Here is a 19,785-nt window from a genome sequence, read left to right as displayed (position 1 = left end):
AATCAGGGTAACATCAATGTGCAATTTTTCTTCCCCTTTCCTTAATTTAGCCAGTTGCTACACTGTTAGGACCACTGGGATTGCTCTTTCCAGATGCGATAGGTAAAATTTTTGACCTCAGGCAAATAGTTGCATCAGAAATGTTCTACGCACCTTCCTATGCTGGGGTCTCAACCTACTGCCAAGGTGGTGAAGGCTGTGTATTACCTGAAAAAAACAGGAGACAGGAGAATCTTCTAGTTTTTATAATTGCCAATTAATTTCTCATCACTTTGTGGTGTAAACAAATGACATTTCATAGTGTTTATCCCTAAATATGTATCTCTGACTCCTATTGTGATTCTTTTTTTTTTTTTTTTTGAAGGAAGCCTAGTTGACACACAAGCTTACATTAGTTTCAAGTGTCCATCTAGTCTTTATTCTAATGTGTAGGTTGTTACATGAGCCGCTGTGGTTAGAGAGACTTTTGGAATGATTTCTTCAAATCTAACCTGTACCCTAAGAAAACAACTCCGTTTGACCCCTAGGTATAGAACTTGACAGTGTAGATACTTTGGTTCCTTTGGACAGCTGTGCTAATTTTATTTTCGTTGTGTTATTTAATATCTTGCTGATGTTATGATGTGAAAAGCATACAGCAGCTCTTTTATTTATTTGGTTTTCTTCTAAAGCATATTTCATTAAAGAAACAACCATTTCTTGAGTCAAAGGATTATTTGAAGGCCAGCTGAAAGATTTTGTGGGACTTTCCCCCCCTTGCTGTTTGGTCTCTTTAAATTTGGCTTCAATAAACTATTAATTGCCATTGACACTGCTGAACAAATTTCTGCAATTATGATTCTCATGCTCTTGTCCATTCCAAGGAAATTTAAATACGTGGTCAAGAGGTGAGACTCATTTCCCTGTTATAAAATCTTGGGCGAAATGATCGGGTTCTTATTAAGCAAAGATGCACTATTGAAGCAACCTCGGGGCAGATCCTGAAGTGACCTGTTCCTAGTTGTCACAGAGCGTGTGAAAGAGCCTGAATTAGAAGCAAAAGCAGCAGCAACGTGATTTTGTACGATTGGTCCCAGAACGAGCTCATTTTACAGGAGGGTAATTTATTAGATTAAGAAAGAGCAGGCTGTACTCGGGATGCACATTAGTATGGAGTCAGCCGAGCCGCAGAGTGTGGCTTGATTCCCAGATTCGTTAAGGGTTTGAATCCCAACCATAGTCATCTGCAGCGAGTTTACTGATGGAGATAAAAAGCTGTTACTTGAACGGCTACTCTTTGGCGCTCTCCATTTCTCCATTTGTCAAACCAGATGGCACGATGATTGCTCTTGGCCGGAGCCTGCAAGTAGTAACACCAACCGCAGTGGCACTTTTTCTTTGCAAGTATTTGTTTTCAGGGATGCGATTCTGAAATGGATTAATTTATTTTTGAAAAGAAAATTGTTCCAAAAATCTAACGGCAGGCCTTCTGTAAGAATGCTTACATATTTGGAAATGTTATCTCATGGTGTTGCGTGAAATGCCTTGATGCTCTTAGGTTTCGGGGTTGAAGTATACCCCTGCTTTAATGTCCCAAATTCTTCGTGAAAGAATATGGACAGATTTTGTTTGTGGAGATGAATTTTTTAAATCCACCTATCATATACACAGCATTTTCATACAGATGAGATTCCAGGTTATGTATGTAATCATGCTTCCTTGCTCCCCTTGTTTAGTTTTTCTGGTAACCTGTGACATTCTCCTATATTATCTCCCGTAGCTAGTTATATGGAAAACAAAATCTGTTCCATCTTAACATTGTGGTGGCTTCACGACATGGTAACTAAATGAAAAGGAGAGAGTTTTTACTTTGTTGTTTTGTTTTGTTATTTGGGTAGCATTTTAATCTAAGTAGTTTAAGGTGACAGATGCAATTACATCCTTCGCCAGAATCTTGCATCCTTTTGTCAAAGAATTTTCAGGAAAGGGATTACTCAGTTGAGTACTCCTACTCTCCTTTCCCACACATTACGAAGAGTATAAATACAAATTACTACTTCTTATGTTTTAATGCCTAGGTGGCAAAATGATTCATTCCAGCTGATGACGTGAAAGCCGGCCAGGCTTCATTCTAAACAGATTTATTCTTTTCTGAGTGTCGCTTTCTGGTGGTTTTATTTTTTCAAGAATCTGTGAAATGTCAGTACCTAATAAATGATGTTGAAAATGGAACCTAAGGTAACACCAAAGATCTTTATTTTCCCAGAGGGTTAAACAGTTAACTCACTGACAGGGGGTTCTCCTTGGTAGGAAGCAGAAGCTTCCTTGCATTTGAGCAAAACCACACCCCAAAGAATTTCACGCAGAACTTGCCATATTTAGACTCTGAAACTAAGCAACTACATCTGCTGCAGAGTTAATAATGCACTAGAAGCCTAAATGGCATAGGGAAAGTCAGTATACCTTGTCCTGATGGTCTCTGCTCTCCTCTTGCATCAGCACCATTAATGTTCACAGATGGCAAAGCAATTATCCAAGTTGTATGACTATTTGTATGCAACCTTTGTATAATCCTTTTGTAAAGGCAGTCATAATCTGAGAGTCTCATGATTTGATGTTTAATTGTTGGTAGTTGCGAATGTCACTTCTTGTTAAAACGGATTCTGCTGGAAAAGGTAAATCATTTGGCTGAACTATACATGTACCACGTAATACATAGTGCTAGAACATAACCCCCCCCCCCCCCCCCCCCCGCTTCCGAGTTAGAAGCTCTCGAAACAACTTGTGTATAGTAGTTGTATTCTCACCCAGCTTCCACTTGACTGACTGGCCAGACCAAAGGGTGCTCTGTACCCCCAGTGAAACACACTCTCGCCCACCATGTAGACTGCTGTTGGCTAGTCGCTCACACTTAGTCTCCCCATGCTGTTCTGTTTTCTCCCACCAACTTACGTGCTTTCCACGGCTGTTGTGAATGTTCCCAAATCAGAAATACCAGCTAAATTTATATTGTAATTACACAACCATATTAATTATTATATAATTATGAAAAAATTTAAACATGGAAAAGTTCTGTGATACAAATTGATAGAAGCAAGTCTCTTTCTTAGCTGCTCTGCTAAATTGATGTGGTTGAGTCAGTTGGAAAAATAATAGTAAGAATCTAGAAAGCTGCTACACTCAGAGAGTTTTCCAAAAGCATCTTTGTAGCTGCTTCGTTTTAACAAAACTTGAATTAAAATCCTCCTACCATTAACTGCTTTTTAGAAAATGAACTGATCCATTGCCAGCCATTCTGATTGCATTAAATGCGAGGGCTTCTCCTCCGGTTTTTGAAAACGGTCATTGGCTCTATTGGGTCCCTGATGCAGAAGCTGTCGTGAATCCTTCAGCAGCTTTCACTCTCGGCGTCTTCCATGGGCCCTTCTGTACTTCCTAAACGCCTTTCCCCTTCAGTCTTCTAGCTTCTCTAATTCCATAGTCAAGAGATACATGTTTGCCCCTTAACCATCCGGGGATGGAATGGTGTAAGAGTCTATTTAAAAATAACAGACCTCTTTCTTTTTAAACTGAAATGCTTGTTTTTCTATATTTTACAGTCACCTTAACCAGAAAACCCAGTTTGAAAATCCAGTGGAAGAAGCTAAAAGGAAAAAGCAGTTAGGACTGGCTGATCCTGGGTCTTCAAAACCAGGTAGAACCTTTTCCTCAATCTTTTCTTCTAAGAATACCTTGTGAAATTTATATACTGAATTAATGAAAGTGAGCTTGGACTTCTTATTGTTGGGGCTTTGAGGTTCAATGGAGAATGTCTCATTTTGTCACTGTAAACACAGGAATAATCTTAATAAAGCATCTCAACATTTGAGAATGCTGCTATTTTCCTATGCTGCTATTACACAGAAAGCATGAAATGGTTGGTGGAAGATGTTGAATGTCTTTGTTACGAGTTTGAGGTTGTGACGTGAAGATTGCATTGTTTCCCAGTGTTTCAGACCAGACAATGTGACATCTCTAATTCATTATGAGCTTCTCCCAAGTTAATGCTTAGATGTAAGGTCTGTAACCATCCAGGATTCTTCATGAACTGCTATGGATAAATTCACCATATTATTTGCCTGTATCATTGACTTTTCAAGTGAGATGGTAATTCAAAATCATTGGGCGAACGTTTAAAATACATTTTTTTAATGTTCATTTTTGAAAGAGAGAGAGACAGAAATGCAAGTGGGGGAGGGGCAGAGAGAGAGGGAGACACAGAATCTGAAGCAGGTTCCTGGCTCTGAGCTGTCCACACAGAGCCCGACACGGGGCTCAAACTCATGAACCATGACCTGAGCCAAAGTCGGACGCTCAACCAACTGAGCCACCCAGGCACCCCTGGGGAACATTTTTAAAATACATAGACCCTGATATTTTGATGAGCCCAGCCATGTGTATTTTGAAGAAGCTACCGAGGAATTTCTTACATTCTACTCATCCCTCCCCGACCCTTCCCCTCCTCCATCTGTTGTTAATAACCAGGATTCTGTCTATACAGTCATATTATAGTAATGGAGTAGACTCCCCACTTCTGTTGCCAATGAAAGAAGCACTTCTTCTTTTTTTTAAGTTTATTCATTTATTTTCAGAGGGAGCATGTGCAAGCAGCAGAGGGCAGAGAAAGGGAGAGAGAGAATCCCAAACCAACTCCCTGCTGTCAGTGCAGAGCCTGATGTGGGGCTGGAACTCAAGAATGGAGAGGTGATGACCTGAACCAAAACCAAGAGCAGGCTGTTTAACTGACAGAGCCACCCTGGTGCCCCGAGAAACACTTGTTTCTTATAGCTACCCTTCAAAAACATAGTCTCGTCCCTTAAGTTTTCCATTTGATTTAGTAAACATTTGTAGTTTAACAAATATTTTTGAATACCTACTATTTGCCCAGTGCTTTGCAGGTCACATGATATTCAAAAATGATTAAGTCTTGCCCTCAAGAATTCACATTCTGGGGATGCCTGGGTGGCTCAGTCAGTTGAGCATCAGATTTCAGCTCAGGTTATGATCTCACAGTTCATGAGTTCAAGTCCCACATTGGGCTCGCTGTCAGCACAGAGCCTGCTTCAGATCCTCTGTCCCCCTTTCTCTCTGTCCCTCTACCACTCATGCTCTCTCTCTCTCTATCTCAAAAATGAATAAACATTATAAAAAAAAGAGTTCACATTCTGATATAGGAAATTAGTGGTTGCCATATATGGTGTTAGATGCCATCCTCAGATAGCAGTTAAATGTGCAGAGGGTGTATCAGGTGTGAATCCCAGCTGTGTAACCTTGGATGAGCTCCCTAAACTCTTTGTGCCTCTGTGTCTTCATCTATAAAATAAAAGAACAGTACTTACCCCTGAAAGTGGTTCTCAGCACGCAAATTAGTATGTATAAAGTGCTTACAATGGTATCTGGCAAATGGTGTCCAATACATACTAGCTTTTCTTGTTATTAATAGAGGTGTGCATGTTGTATTAATAGAGGTGTATTAATAGGTGGCATAAAGGAGGGGGCGCCCACCTCTCCTTCGGTAGAGAAGGTCAAGGACACAGAGGAACTTTCAAAGAAGAAGACACATTAGAAGTGGATCTTAAAGTGTCAGTTAAATCGGACAGATGATAAGGAGCACGAAGGCATAGCAGGTAGAAGGAACAGAGTGTATAAAACCATAGATGCATGAAATGGTGGTGTAGGGGCCACAGAACAGATAGGAGTGGCTGGCACATGGGAGATTTGTGGGGTAGTAACAAGAGATGAGGCCGTAGGGGGAGGCAGCCAGGAGAAGAAATGAGTTTCAAAAAGAAGTTGAGTGTTTGTGCCCCATGTTGCTGAAAAGAAAGGTGGAAATTGAAAAGTATACACCAAGGTTGACAGTATGGAGGTCACCTGTCACTCTAGCAAGAGCAAGTGGAAAGGAAGTAAAAATGCAGTAGAACGAAGAGGAAATGGTGGGTGATGAAGTAAAGACAATGGGTATAGTCAACTATTTTCATAGCTTCGGCTGAAAAGGGGTAAACAGAAGAGACTCACTGGAGTAAAACATGAACCCCCATTGCACATGAGAGACTTTAGTAGACATAAGCCTTTTGCTAAGAACCATATAGTCGGGCCAGAATTTGCACCTATTTTTACGGAGTTTAAATTCAGAGTTCTTTGTATTATAACACAGAGCTCCTGAATGCCCATGTCTGCATCGCACATGTCACAGGAGATCTTCTGTCCCTCACTAAACTCTAAGCTCCTTGAGGGCAGGGACCATGTGTGTGTTATTTAGATAACCAGGCTCTCTCTTACGATCTGGGCATTAAAAGAAGAATTATGACTCAGCCTGTATCTTTCCAGGAGCTCACAATTTAGGGAACTAGACACCTAATTTTGGTACAGTATGATAACAGACATAAAAAAGTTGGAACAAAGGAGAGGGAAATTAAATCTGACTATGGGAAGGGCAAGAAAAGCTTCCTAGAAGTGATAGAAGTTCTAGAAGAACGATGGCTAACATTCACTGAGACACTGGGTCAGGTACTCAATTGGACGCATTATACATCTTCTCATCTAAGACTCAAAATCCCTCCATGAGGGATTAATATTACGGGCCCCATTCAGATCCCTTGATGGGATCTTGCAGTTGTTTGATGCATCCGTTCCAAGGAGATGCTTGCCACAGGAGAAGTACTCATGTTTGTAAGCCAGGAACCTCCTTTAGACAGCATGTATGTGTGTGTGGTCATCTGCATTTATTGAGCACTTACTGTTTGTCAGGCCTTGTTGCCTGTGCTTTTGATGCTTTACCTAGTTCAATCCCTATAACAATCCCATGAATTAAGCACTATATTCCTATTTTTAAATTTTTTTAAGTTTTTTTTTTTTTTTTAATTTTATTTTTGAAAGAGGCAGGAGGGAAGGGGAAGAGAGAGGGAAACGCAGAATCTGAAGCAGGCTCCAGGCTCTGAGCTGTCAGCACAAAGCCCAGCGCGGGGCTCAAACCTACCAACTGGGAGATCATGACCTAAGCCAAAGTAGACCGCTTAACCAACTGAGCCACCCAGGCGCCCCCTATATTCCTATTTTATAGATGCAGCAATTGAGACTTTAAAGGGTCAAGTAACATTCCAAGATCACTCAACTAAATCACACAGCTTGGATTTAAAAATCAGGACTTTTAATTAATTCTGATCCAAATCCCAAAAGAATTTGGTGGTGGGTGGGAAGTAGTAGAACTTGTAAAAATAATACTAGTGTTGAGTTTGGAGAATAAAGGTTGGCAGTAACAAGAAAAAAATAATATAGAATCAGGATTTTTCGAATCAAAACGGTTTCTTTGTGCATTTCTTATTCTCACTTTTCTATGTTTAATTCTGATAAGATCTAATTCTGAACAACTTCTCATAGGCTTTGATAGTTTTATTAATACTTTTTTGAAATTCGGTGTTAGCCAGAACCCTTTAATGTTTGCACATCTTGATCTCATCCATTATATGCTGATTTTCTAGTTTCACCCTCAGAAGCCAGTCTTATCCCGCAATCCATGAGGACTAGAGCTGAGATAGCCAACCAGAAGTATCACAATATTTGAAGTATCACAATAAAAAATGAGAGAGGTACATTTCATCAGGCTTTGTCCTCAGTTGCCTAAGTACATGGCCATTAAACAAGTGATCTTGTCTGTAACCTGGTAGGTGGCCCTGGTGGGCAGTCGTAATCAGCTTAAATGACTGGGCTTTGAACGTGTCAAATAATTTTTTTAAGTCACTTTCTGTTCAGAGACAGGTTGCTAGTCTGAATGTCAGAGGCTCAGCAGGGACCCCGCAGTACACAGAGATCAGCGCGAGCGGGCTGACTGGCCAAAGTCTGAGAAGCCTCTGGAAGTAGCATCTACCGTGGTGAATGCCCTGTTGTTCAGAGTCTGGTCCTTCACTTTGAGAAGCCTGAAATAGCTGCATTTTCCTTTCTTTCTTTCTTCGTTTTCTTCCCTCCTTCCTTCCTCCTTCCCTTTTCCTTTTCCTTTTCTTCTTTCATGACAAGTACTTTCACCTGTAAGAGATAGGCAGCGCTGGGCAGAACACGTCAAATAAAGTAGACCTTCTCCCACCCCAAGCCTGCCTCTGTCAGTACACTCTCAGGGCAGCCCTGTCTCTTGAGGGAACTATTTACACACTGCACGGTCTGTGCTGCCATGTGGGGCAGCTGCAAAGGTGGCTCTTTTCTAACTGACCACAAGCTTTAATGCGTGTCCCTTAGAACCCTTTTGAAGGGGGGCAGCAGCAGCTGTATACAAATGACTCTGGGCTCGATACTAGTGCTGAGGGTGACCTATGTATGAAGCAAGTGACCTTTGCTGATTTCAGTCATTAAGGAAATGAGCGTCTATACCATGCTGAGATTCCACTCATGCCCAGTAGAATCAGAAAGCCCACAGAAACAAGTGTTAGCAGCACAGCAGAGAAATTGGAGCGCTCATACGTGCTGGTGGAAGGAAATAGAAAATGGTGCAGGGTCTTTGGAAAAGTTCAGCAATTTTCAAAATGTTAAAGTTACTATATGGTTCTGGCAATGGCTGCACTCCAGTCTTCTACATAAGAAGACTGAAAACATGTCCAAGAAAACGTGTGTACACAAGGGGTCATAACAACATTATTCATTATGGCCAAAGAGCAGAAACAACTCAAATGTCCCTCAAAGGTCCATCAACTGAGAAATGGGTAATTAAAATGTGGTATTTTACAGTGGACTACTATTTGGCAATAAAAAGGAATAAAGTGCCAGCACATGCTAAAACTTACAGTTGAACCTCAAAAAATTATGCCCAGTGAAAGAAATCATTCAAAAGAACACATATTGTATGAGTCCATTTATATGAAATATCCACTTTGGGCAAAGCTATAGACAGAAAGTAGATTAGTGATTGCCAAACACTAGGGTGTGAGCACAGGTTAGGCAGAAATGGGGAGTGGCTACAACAGGCATAGGGATTTCTTTGGGTGATGGGGGGTGGGATTTCCTACTAGGTGGGGGTGATAGGTGTATGACATTGACTTGTACACTTTAAATGGCTGAGTTCTACCATATGTGGTTATATCTCAAACTATTAAATATTTGGCAGAAAATATTAGACTATCTTTTCAAAAGTTAATGTAAACAGTGCCTTGTAAGCTCTTAGTCTGCACACTCTGACCCTTCCACAGCTCTCAAAAGTGCCCCAATGGCAGCCATGGTCAAGGAGAGGAGGGGAGAGAGAAAGGTGGTGGTATTTGCAAATATGGATTGCTTTTAGTTTTAGGATCATCTGAGGAAACCTCTAAAAATAGGCTTTTTAATAGAGCTGTGTTTGTTTTCTTCCTAAAGTATTTACTGAACATGAGTAAAAGGGAAAGAAATGTGAAATTATTTACTGGTAGTATAGGGATTCATACCTTCACATCAGATACAAATTGAAGGCTACAGAAAGCCTGAGTTGTGAATTTTAAAAAGTTCTCAGTATATTCTTTTTCATAAGTTTGTGACAGTTGCCTTCATCTTCCTAGAATAGTGTTTTCTTAGTAGAGCTCAGTAGATGCTTATTAAAATGAAATGTACAGCCGAATGGTGTCCAAATGTTAAGGAATTTAATACGAAAGGCAGTCCCTCAAGTATATCATTTGGACTTCATGTGAAGAACTCTGTGGGATGAGAAAAAGTACAAACAAATAGGGCAATGGGGAGGGGATAAAGTAGGCGTTTTTACCTATGTTTATGGCAGTGGCTACACTATGTATGAAGCAAGTTTCATATAACAGAGGAGTCCTATCAAAGAGAAGTGAATCATTGGCTACGTTTTTTTTTTCAAGTGATTTATAGTTTATTCATTTAAATTCTCTTTCATAATATTGGATTCTCTCTAATGTGCTTTCCTTTATGGGTTTCTTACACTAAACTTATATAGACTATCTTAAAAGTTGACTTTGAGGGCCATGTTCATTGTAATTATTTTCGTTCTCAAACCCATTTCTCATTTTGGTACAGATATAGAAAAATCCCACTTCACTCGAGATCCATCACAGCTGAAAGGCATCCTTATTCGAGCATCATTGAAGAAAAGCACAATGGGATTTGGCTTTACCATTATTGGTGGAGACAGGCCTGATGAGTTCCTACAAGTGAAAAATGTACTGAAAGATGGTCCTGCAGCTCAAGACGGCAAAATTGCACCAGGTAGCAAATTTTTCAGAATTATTTGAAGAGTAATGACTGCCAATAAAAACTATGGTGAAAAGGTCTTGTTTATACATATATTTATAAAACTTACATATAATAAATATATTTTATGTATGTTATAACTATGTATGTGTGTGAATATATAAATATACACACACGCGTGCGCGCACACACACATATATATGTATATATTAGAGAGAGAACTCAATTATACAAAGGGGAGGGAAGATTTCTGTATTAAAATAGTTTTTCCTCTAAATTAAGTGCTTACTAATTTTGAGGGAGGGCCATTTTTACAAGTAAGTCCAGACTTGGAAAAACATATTAAGTGTCTTAATATTTTGAGTAATTTGTATCACCTGGAGATAGCTTTGTGCTAAGATAAAGCTTTATTAATCATCTCAGAAAACTAGTTGTTTTTCTTTGATGATGTAGGGTACTTTTGGAACTCTAATATTTACCTGTAATCTTTTGGAAAAATGATCCACTGTGATGTGTATAGTGATATGGGGCAAATGATGTCCCACAGAGTTTCCCGGGTTTGGTTTGGTTTGGTTTTTGCTTCCTTAGTCCTCCTGGTTGTTAGTAAAATTAAACTCCTTTGTTAAGAACTATAGACATGAAATTACTGTTTTTACAGAGTTGTATAAATTGTCTTTTATATAGTTTTCCCAAAGTCTTTACTTGGTAATTGTTAGGTATTTTTATATGGCTGACAGTTCTTATGACTGAGGAGGTTAGAAGAAGTTCAAGACCAGGTACAATTGTGGGGGGAGGTTTAAGCACTTTTTTTCCAGAAAGATTTTACTGTGCCACTGAGGTTGCTTCTTGCACCGTTTGCTGGACTTTTCTGATATTTCATATACCATTCATGTAAATCCCTCATTTGGACAGTTCATTTCTCACAGTACTTTTGAGGCATATATCAACTTACTTTCAACTAGGATATGGCATCTCTCATATTATACTTTCCCATTTAAGTGACAGAGACTTAAAACAAGAAAACTTAAAATAACCAAAAGTTATATTTATAAGGAAAACTATTTTCACTCTTCCTTATTTACGAGAGTAACAAACTCTAGAGATTAAAATTAATAGTAAAACATTTTAAGCTCTCAGTCTTGACTTTTTTTTAACATTTTGTCCATAACACACGTTCTTTAACTGTTGTATATGCTGTTTCATAATGCAGATGTAGGTATGTCTACACCTGGTGTCTAATTTGCAGAGCAGTACAATACTTCTGTGAACATTCTGGAAACTTTTACCAGGGGAGGAAAAGTCAGAACTTTGTTTCTTATTAGTCTAATTCTTTCTGTGCCTTCACAGACTATGAAACAAATTTTTGCACACTCGCAATTATTTTTAAACACCATTTGTGTTGATTTTTCAAAGTCTGTATGCAATCAGAACAAATCAAAGCACCTTTACTTGGCAATAGCCTTTTAAGTAATCATATTCAAATAAAAACAGCAAATGGATGAGACATTAGAGGACAGATTTTAAAAGTTAAGGCTGCGATAAAAAACACTCCCCACCCATGTATGTCAGGTAACAGTGATTCCGCAACAAAGTGGTCGGAATGATGCAAATCAGGAAAAAGCAAGACCTTACTTTTACAACAATTAGTTGAGCTGACTTTTCAGTGTCTTAAATAACGCTCTTTGCTTGTGCTGAATCTCATCGCATGTCTCTCCTTTTGAAATGTGAGTACGATAAATTGAAAATCTCTGTAAAAAGAAGGGATGCTAAAGGAAATACATTCATAACTTCACATTATTTTCCTCTTCGGCCGTACATTTTTCAAACTTAGAATGAATGTTTAACTACCTTGTAACTAATGGCCTCTTAAAATGAAGAAATAAGATGGTATTTAAAGATTGCCCGTTTGTATGAGTAGCTGATGGAGTGAGTGATTTGCTCCTTTTCTATGTACCGAGTATCTACTCCATGCCTAGCTTTGTGTGGCTGCTTAGGCACGACTCAGAGGACACACCAACAATGACAGTGTGAATTTACAGTTATTTTTCAGATGATTCCCTTGATCTTGAGGTCATAACTCTCTGCTGCAAAGATAATTAAGGTTTCATACATTTATATTCTTCTTCCAGAAGAACCACAAAAGGGAGAATGACGTGTCTGTGTTCAAAACCTGTCTCTTCAGCAGCTAATGAATAGTAAGAGGATTCCAGAATTCAGATTTAGATGATGACGCTATTTTTGTTTCTCCCCCAATGGAAAATTAACTTACTTCAATGGTTTTAATGTTTTGAACTTGGTTGTGTCCTAACAGGTGATGTTATTGTGGACATCAATGGCAACTGTGTCCTCGGTCACACCCATGCAGACGTTGTCCAGATGTTCCAGTTGGTGCCTGTCAGTCAGTATGTAAGCCTCACTCTGTGTCGTGGCTATCCACTCCCTGATGACCATGAAGATCCTGTTGTGGACATCGTTGCTGCTACGCCTGTCATCAATGGACAGTCACTGACCAAGGGAGAGACTGGCGTGAGCACTCAGGACTGTAAGTCAGGAGCAGTGGCTCTGGACCAGAATGGAAAACCGGGACACGCCTTGATCAGTGACCGTCTCAATGGACCGTCAGATCCGAGTGAGCAGAGAGCATCGATGGCATCATCGGGCAGCTCCCAGCCGGAACTAGTGACTATCCCTCTGATTAAGGGCCCTAAAGGCTTTGGGTTTGCAATTGCTGACAGCCCAACGGGACAGAAGGTCAAAATGATATTGGATAGTCAGTGGTGTCAAGGCCTACAGAAGGGGGATATAATTAAGGAGATTTACCATCAAAATGTGCAGAATCTAACACATCTCCAAGTGGTAGAGGTGCTAAAGCAGTTTCCAGTAGGTGCAGACGTACCATTGCTTATCTTAAGAGGAGGTGAGTAAAAGCACAAGGAAAACTCTTCGTCGTTTATGCATTTATATCTGTTAATTGTCCTTCCTTCCAGGGCAGAATCCCTCTTTTCCATGAAGACTGAATTGGTAATTAGCGTGCATTTTCCTTAAGGTTCTGTCTGACTGCTTCCATAAGCAATATCTTCTGCAGCAGTTTTTCTAGTTATTAGTGGTCTCATCCGTGTCCATTATGGATTTCCTTCCCTCCATATTCTCTTTAAAATCTGATTTACAGCTTTAGCGATTAGAGAGAGTCGCAGCATTGTGCTGCTTCAAATGAAATAGACCCTCTTCATTTCATTTTCTCTGTTGATGACAGTAATAGAAATTGACACTTTCAACCGGTGACACTTCATCCAGACCTCTGTAATGTACCAAAGGTGTTTTGAAAGAGCTAGCATGTGAATAAGCAAAATGTTGGATGGTGTGTTAATCTCTTCTGTAAAAGCAATCGTGATAGCTGGTGCTCATAAGGCTTTTATCTTAAGCTTTAGTGTCTGTCCATAAATGTTAATTAAATCCCACAGTACTCATGTGAGAGAAATATAATTTTTTATTTTCAAGGTCATCAGCTGACTTGAACTGCTCGCAGACATAAATCCAGCTCTGAGGACTAATCTAAAGTTGGCTTTTGATGGGCTTTCGTAAATCCATACTGATGAATGACTAGTATTTTAAAGAATAAAATTTAGCCCTTCACACTTCTCTCTCTGGCTTTTAGTTTTCATTTTTGAGGCAAATGAGCAGTTGGACTTCATTGGGATGTTGTTCATTATTCTCATTTCTTTGAGCTATTTTTGCTTCTTCTCTGGGCAGTATGGTAGAATGCGCTCAGAGCAGGGGGAGGATGGCTTTGTGAGAGGCATCTCTCTCACAAGAGAGTGAGCAGGGGGAGGATGCTGGAGAGTTAGCCAGGGGTCCAACGAACCCCTGTTTGGTGTCAGACAGGACTGGTATCAGTTTCCACCCTTGCTACCTGTCGGTTCTAGGGTATAAGGAAATAATATAATCTCCTCGAGTCTTTGCTTACCTGATCTATAGTAACATTTATGCCTTAGGATTGTCATAAAAGTGAAATGAGATAATATATGTTCGATGCCTCGTACATAGGGGGTGTTGGTCATACAATTTACTAGCCCACTAAAAGTTGAAGCTAGTTTTATCGTAAACATGAGCAGTGCTTGTGAACTGGGAATGCTTCCTCTGTTTTTAAAATCTGGCTCATTTTTTTTTAAGGTCCTCCTTCACCAACTAAAACTGCCAAAATGGTGAGTATACAGTGGTCTTCAAACACTTCTTTCCAACACAGCAAGAGAGGTGCCGCGTTCCCTCCATAAGAGCATCCCTCTGTGGTGGTGACTATCGACTGGGAGAATTGAGGACGCATTCTGCCCTGGGCTTGTATCAAAAGCTCTGGGGAAGCGTGTGAGTTAGAGAGGAGGTGTGCTTTCCTGGTTAAGAATTTCTGTTGAAGGAATACTCGAGGTCCATTGTCCCAATAGCCCTGTCCTCTAAATGGGAAAACATGAACACCCTGAAGTGCCCCCTTGGGGTCTCTTTGCCTCTCAGAGGAGCAAGGGTAAGAAGTAGCTGAATATTAGGGCAGATCGTAGAAACTGGTGCATCTTCTCCCTGATGCCCAAAGGAAGTGGGAGGCTCATATCATTTCATGGAGACTGTAAACACCCGCACTTAGAGAACCTTCTTACAATGGACTAAACAAGACTTTCTAGAGTAATTGTGGCTTCAGTGCTCCATCTGCGTGTTATCAAAGTGATAGGCTGTCAGACTTGAAACTGCATTTTCTTTGGCATTCTTCTGAATAATTGAGTAGCCCGTTTCAGGACCTGTGTCACAAATAAAACCTAAAAAAAAAAGGGTATAGCAAACAGTGCCAGGAAAGAAAATGTGCTAGGTGCAGATGCGTAGCTGTCAGAATACCCACATTTCTATGGGCATGAATGTAAAGACAATTCTGTGTAGTATCCTGACTTAGTTCTAGTTTGCTTGATTGGGAGTCCATCATCTCCCAACTGAAAGACAGTCCTCCAGAACCGTAAACCATAGCCTTGAAGGAAAGACCGTCAGACAGAAAATGTATTCATTCTTTGTAGTCCACCGAATAGGACCCGCTACGTATTTGCTGTTTTATGGATGAAAAGGAAAGAAACACTCTGCATTTTTATGGACTGTACCACTTACAGCCAGTGTGGACAGGAATGCATTCTGCCTGCCTGGTTAAAATTGCACTGCATTTTCCTACGTTTCTCTAGTTCCTCTAGTCATTGTTTTTAACTTCTGTGCTACCAGCCTGTTTCATAATAGATGCCACCACAGCCGAGGTGACCCTGATGCTTTCTAACTGATGACCTTGCTCTGCTCTGCCAGACTTCTGGGACGTGGTGGGGAGGGAGGGAAGGAGGCCGGGCCAGCCACCCGACCGAGTCTGGGTCAGTGAGGGATGCCCCTGGGACGGCACGTGTAGGACTGCCCTCCCCCCACTCCCTGATAAGCTGTATCCTTGGCAGCATTAGTTTTTCACAGACATCTATAATCACTGCCCACTGCCCCCCACCAGGTAGAATTCAGAATAACCAGGTGTTCTCAAAACCACATTTATTTTCTTTGGCTATTTATTGGATCTCATTTGAAAATTTTTATTGAATCATTCTGCCTGGCTGTTATGCTGGGGAGGTTTTACCAGACTGGGAGAAATAGAAAAGCGTGCACCTGTTTGTCCTTGCTGGATTGCAGGCATGGCCCGTGTCTCCTGCATGTATTTGAACCAGGCGCACAGGGTGTTCATAGTGTCCTCTTTGTAACCTAAGTTACAGTTAATGCTTCCTATTCCATTTTCCTAGAAAGAAAGAATGGTGTCCCAGACATCTTCACGGGGAGTTAAATTGAGGGAGTGGGACAGTGGGGCCGATCCAGACCTTCAGGAAGGTCTTCCCTGGGGGCCTCCCTCTCGCCCATCAGTGCCACCTTGTGTCCCTGTGTTCATCTTCTCCTCAAAGCCAGTCCGTGTCTTGGTGGTGGAGAAAAGGGCAAGGTCGTGTCAACACAGGGCTAATGCGGGCCCTTCCGTTGACATCATTAAACACTTTTCCTAATTTAAGTAAAATATGTTTTAACCAAGTACGCATGGCTTTGGAGGTGAATTCTTACAAGACTACAAATTTGCTGTGGCTTTGACCCTGCCACCTATTCACCTATAATCAGTCGACACACCTGGTTCACACGCTAGTTTGATGAACTAATCAACCATCTGGTTTTAAAACATTACTAAGAAAGGCCCTTTTTCATTTCAGAAAACAGATAAGAAGGAGAATTCAGGAAGTTTGGAGGCCATAAATGAGCCCATTCCCCAGCCTATGCCTTTTCCACCCAGCATTATCAGGTCAGGATCCCCGAAATTGGATCCTTCTGAGGTCTACCTGAAATCTAAGACCTTATATGAAGATAAACGTAAGTAGTTGTGGAATATTTCAGGAGAGCATGCGACAAAATTTCTTTAAAAACTGGGACCTTGCCATCTTTCAAAACCATACTGAAAAGTTATAACTTCATCCCTATGTTCACATGACTCTGGGCTGCTTCCATTTATATTCAACATTCACTCATTCACTTTTTTTCAAAACCAGGAATTAAGTGCCTACAATCTACCTCACACATAGTAGGTGATGGGAATACAGAGATAAACAGGTCCCTAGGCTCCGCACCCCAGGACGATAATTAAACCTAAATGGAAAATAAATGAGTACAAAGAAACCTCACACAGATCCAGAGAAGGAAGCCGCCCACTTTACCGCTGTGGGTAGCAGGAGGCGTCAGATACTGCTTCACGTAGGAAGTTAAGCCTGAAGCAAGTCTTCAAAGACCAAGAGAGAGGTGTTCATGAGGCAGGTGAAAAAGGAGCGGAAGCAGGAGTGACTTTTGCACGTTGACCTTGCTTGGCCCGGGTCCTGGGTTGGCTGGGTGCAGGAAAAGGCCTGGCAGGGTGGAGTCACTGTTCTGAGGAAGCTGGAGTCCTTAGAGAGCCTCGGAAGGGTTTCACTGGAGGGTCGGCATGGGCTTGTGTTTCAAAGGGATCTTCCAGGCGGGAGGGTAAGGGGTGGGGAGTCGGGGCCTGGGCAGCCTGAGGAGGAAACCAGGGCGGTCAAGGTCAGAGGGACCCACAGAGAGAGTGTGTGAGGCAGAGGTTCATTTTTGCGTGGATTTACTTAAAATGACGAATCTTTTCCAAAGTAGAATTGCAGATTAGGTAGGTTTAATTTGTTAAATTTGTTTTTAGGAAACCGATCTATATCTGCCTTGGAAATGAGGTGGAAATATCCTATATAGTTGACTTCATAATTATTTAACCAACTGCAGATCTTTATCCTGAGTAAGCCCAGGCCATATTTAGAAAGATGAAAACCAGATGTAAGCACAGCACAGCACAGCAAAGCAGTAATTTAAATTAATATAACTATGGAGAATCCCTTCCTTCTGACTTCCCATTCATAGCCTGATATATTCTTAGTATTAATATGAACTACTCAGTCCCTTTGGGCTTCCCGTGTAAAGTAACTGAGTTGGGCTCAAGAGTCTTCTATCTCTAAACTTCTGTAATCCTAATAGGAATTATTTCTCTAAAGAGACTGCTTCTAAGGAACATTATCAAGATTTACCCCATGTGGTATCTTTGTGTTTATATAGTTCTCCGACATGTTTCTAGCAAATGCTTCTCACTTTGCGAGTAACACTAATATTTTCTTGAAGATGAAATTATTTTAGTCATGAAGTAGTGGTGAATGGAACCTGCCCTTTGGGGGCAGAATAGTGTGGGTTAAGAGCCAGGACCCTAGAAATCAAGCTAAGTTGAAATCTCAGCTGTGCCATCTACTTGCTGTCTGACACTGGGCCACGTACCTAGGCCTCAGTTTTCCCAGCCAGAAAATGGGGCTCATAATAGGTATTAGCAGTCATTTTCTTTTAAAATTACAGCATTTGACACAGTTAGGCTAAGTGAGTATGGAATGCTTTTCTGAAACAAAGGTATGAGTTCAGGAGTAGAATTAAGGCATTTTATGGGCTGTCTTTTCATAGGATTTGTCCAGATACTAATTTAGATAATTTGCACCTATCAGATGTCCTACTGAAATTGGATGATTCTGAATTTAATATCATAACATTGATTTGAAGGCATTAGGACTTAATGGACATGGAAGGAGGAATAAATATTTCCAAGCAATCTCGATGCACAGTTTTGGTTACAGCTGGAAAAAAAATACTTAGGATTGAATTTTTCTGCAATAGTGATATGCTCTTGTGTAAGTTTTCACATACCAGAAAGTTCTGAGGTTATAGTTTATTGAACTCTATCATATTATCCTACTGCATAATTGCATTGTTTTATTTTTAACCTTTTTAAAATAAATCAAAGTATTTTATTTTCTTTGTTTATTTTTATTATTTTCTGATTTTCCTTAGCACCAAACACCAAAGACTTGGATGTTTTTCTTCGGAAGCAGGAGTCCGGGTTTGGCTTCCGGGTACTGGGAGGAGAAGGGCCAGACCAGTCTGTAAGTTCAGATGCCTCGGAATTTGCCGTTCCCGTGAACCTTTAAGTGGCTGTTTGGAAGGATGTAGGGTTTTTGTTTCATTTGATTTTTTTAAAATAAGATTTTGTTTTCTCTAACCATTTCATTAATGAGAGGGAGAACTGCACTTTTCCTTTTTTTTTTTAATGTTTTATTTATTTCTGAGAGAGGGAGAGAGAGAGAGAGAGAAAGAGACAGCGTGAGCAGGGGAGGGTCAGAGAGAGAGGGAGACACAGAATTGGAAGCAGGCTCCAGGCTCTGAGCCTAGCCGTCAGCACAGAGCCCGAAGCAGGGCTCGAACCCATGAACCGTGAGATCACGACCTGAGCCCAAGTCGGATGCTTAACCGACTGAGCCACCCAGGCGCCCCAGAGCTGCACTTTTCTAAGTGTCGCCGTTTCTTGGGGACCTTGGTGTGGCCTAGGCAAGAACTGAATATGTCAGCTGTGAATTGGGCAGTAATTAATTTCTTTATTTCACGATGGGCTACAGTTCATTATTTTCCATTTTTATGTCCCACTGCCTTTGTTAGACAAGGGTTAAGACCTTTGCCTTCTCTCAGAAACCTATCATCGAGCATCCTGTTTGCCAGTCTGTCTGTCCTTTGAATGAATGTTCTGTAAACGTTTGGCATCACACCATGTCACCTATCCTCATTAGTGGGTTGACATTTTCACACTCAGTACGTTGTGTTCCATTCCATCTGCCCTACCTCTAAAACTAGGGAAATATAAAATAAGTCGTGTTTCTGTCCAGAAAGCCTACGGGTTATGTTTCTAAAGCATTTAAAATCTGGAACTGTAGACAGGATTCTCACCTAAAGTTTAGAGAACAAATGTAATGGGTTCTGTTTTTAAGTTTGGCCCTTAGTTTGAATAACAAAGAAGTAATATACTTGTGGAGTTTAAGAACATATTTATGGTTTTTCAGTATAATGTAAGGAAGACATTCTTACTGTGCTTGGAAGTTAGGTGAGAAACAATAATCATTTAAAACGACATGCTTCTTTCCATTTCTGGATAGAACATTTGATTTATGTATTTTAAATGTGTTCTAATTAGTCATGTTGGTTGTAGTGAAAACAATC

At 40.6% G+C, this 19,785-nt stretch overlaps 1 protein-coding gene across 2 annotated transcripts in view; it reads left to right on the top strand.

Moving 5' to 3' along the window:
• The window catches only part of MAGI3 (membrane associated guanylate kinase, WW and PDZ domain containing 3), a 241,320-nt gene that overhangs the window by 188,585 nt on the left and 32,950 nt on the right, over window positions 1-19,785 (top strand). For both annotated transcript variants that reach the window (XM_039249087.1, XM_039249088.1), the window contains exons 8-13: window positions 3,579-3,673; window positions 10,006-10,194; window positions 12,491-13,096; window positions 14,350-14,381; window positions 16,425-16,581; window positions 18,589-18,680. In XM_039249087.1, the coding sequence (XP_039105018.1) occupies window positions 3,579-3,673; window positions 10,006-10,194; window positions 12,491-13,096; window positions 14,350-14,381; window positions 16,425-16,581; window positions 18,589-18,680 (1,171 nt within the window). The remainder of the gene's footprint in view (window positions 1-3,578; window positions 3,674-10,005; window positions 10,195-12,490; window positions 13,097-14,349; window positions 14,382-16,424; window positions 16,582-18,588; window positions 18,681-19,785) is intronic.

Source organism: Hyaena hyaena, unplaced genomic scaffold (genome assembly GCF_003009895.1).
Source record: "Hyaena hyaena isolate Hyena2069 unplaced genomic scaffold, ASM300989v1 scaffold_330, whole genome shotgun sequence".
In the NCBI taxonomy this organism is placed as follows: domain Eukaryota; kingdom Metazoa; phylum Chordata; class Mammalia; order Carnivora; family Hyaenidae; genus Hyaena; species Hyaena hyaena.
This window is presented reverse-complemented; position numbering and strand designations above follow the sequence as displayed.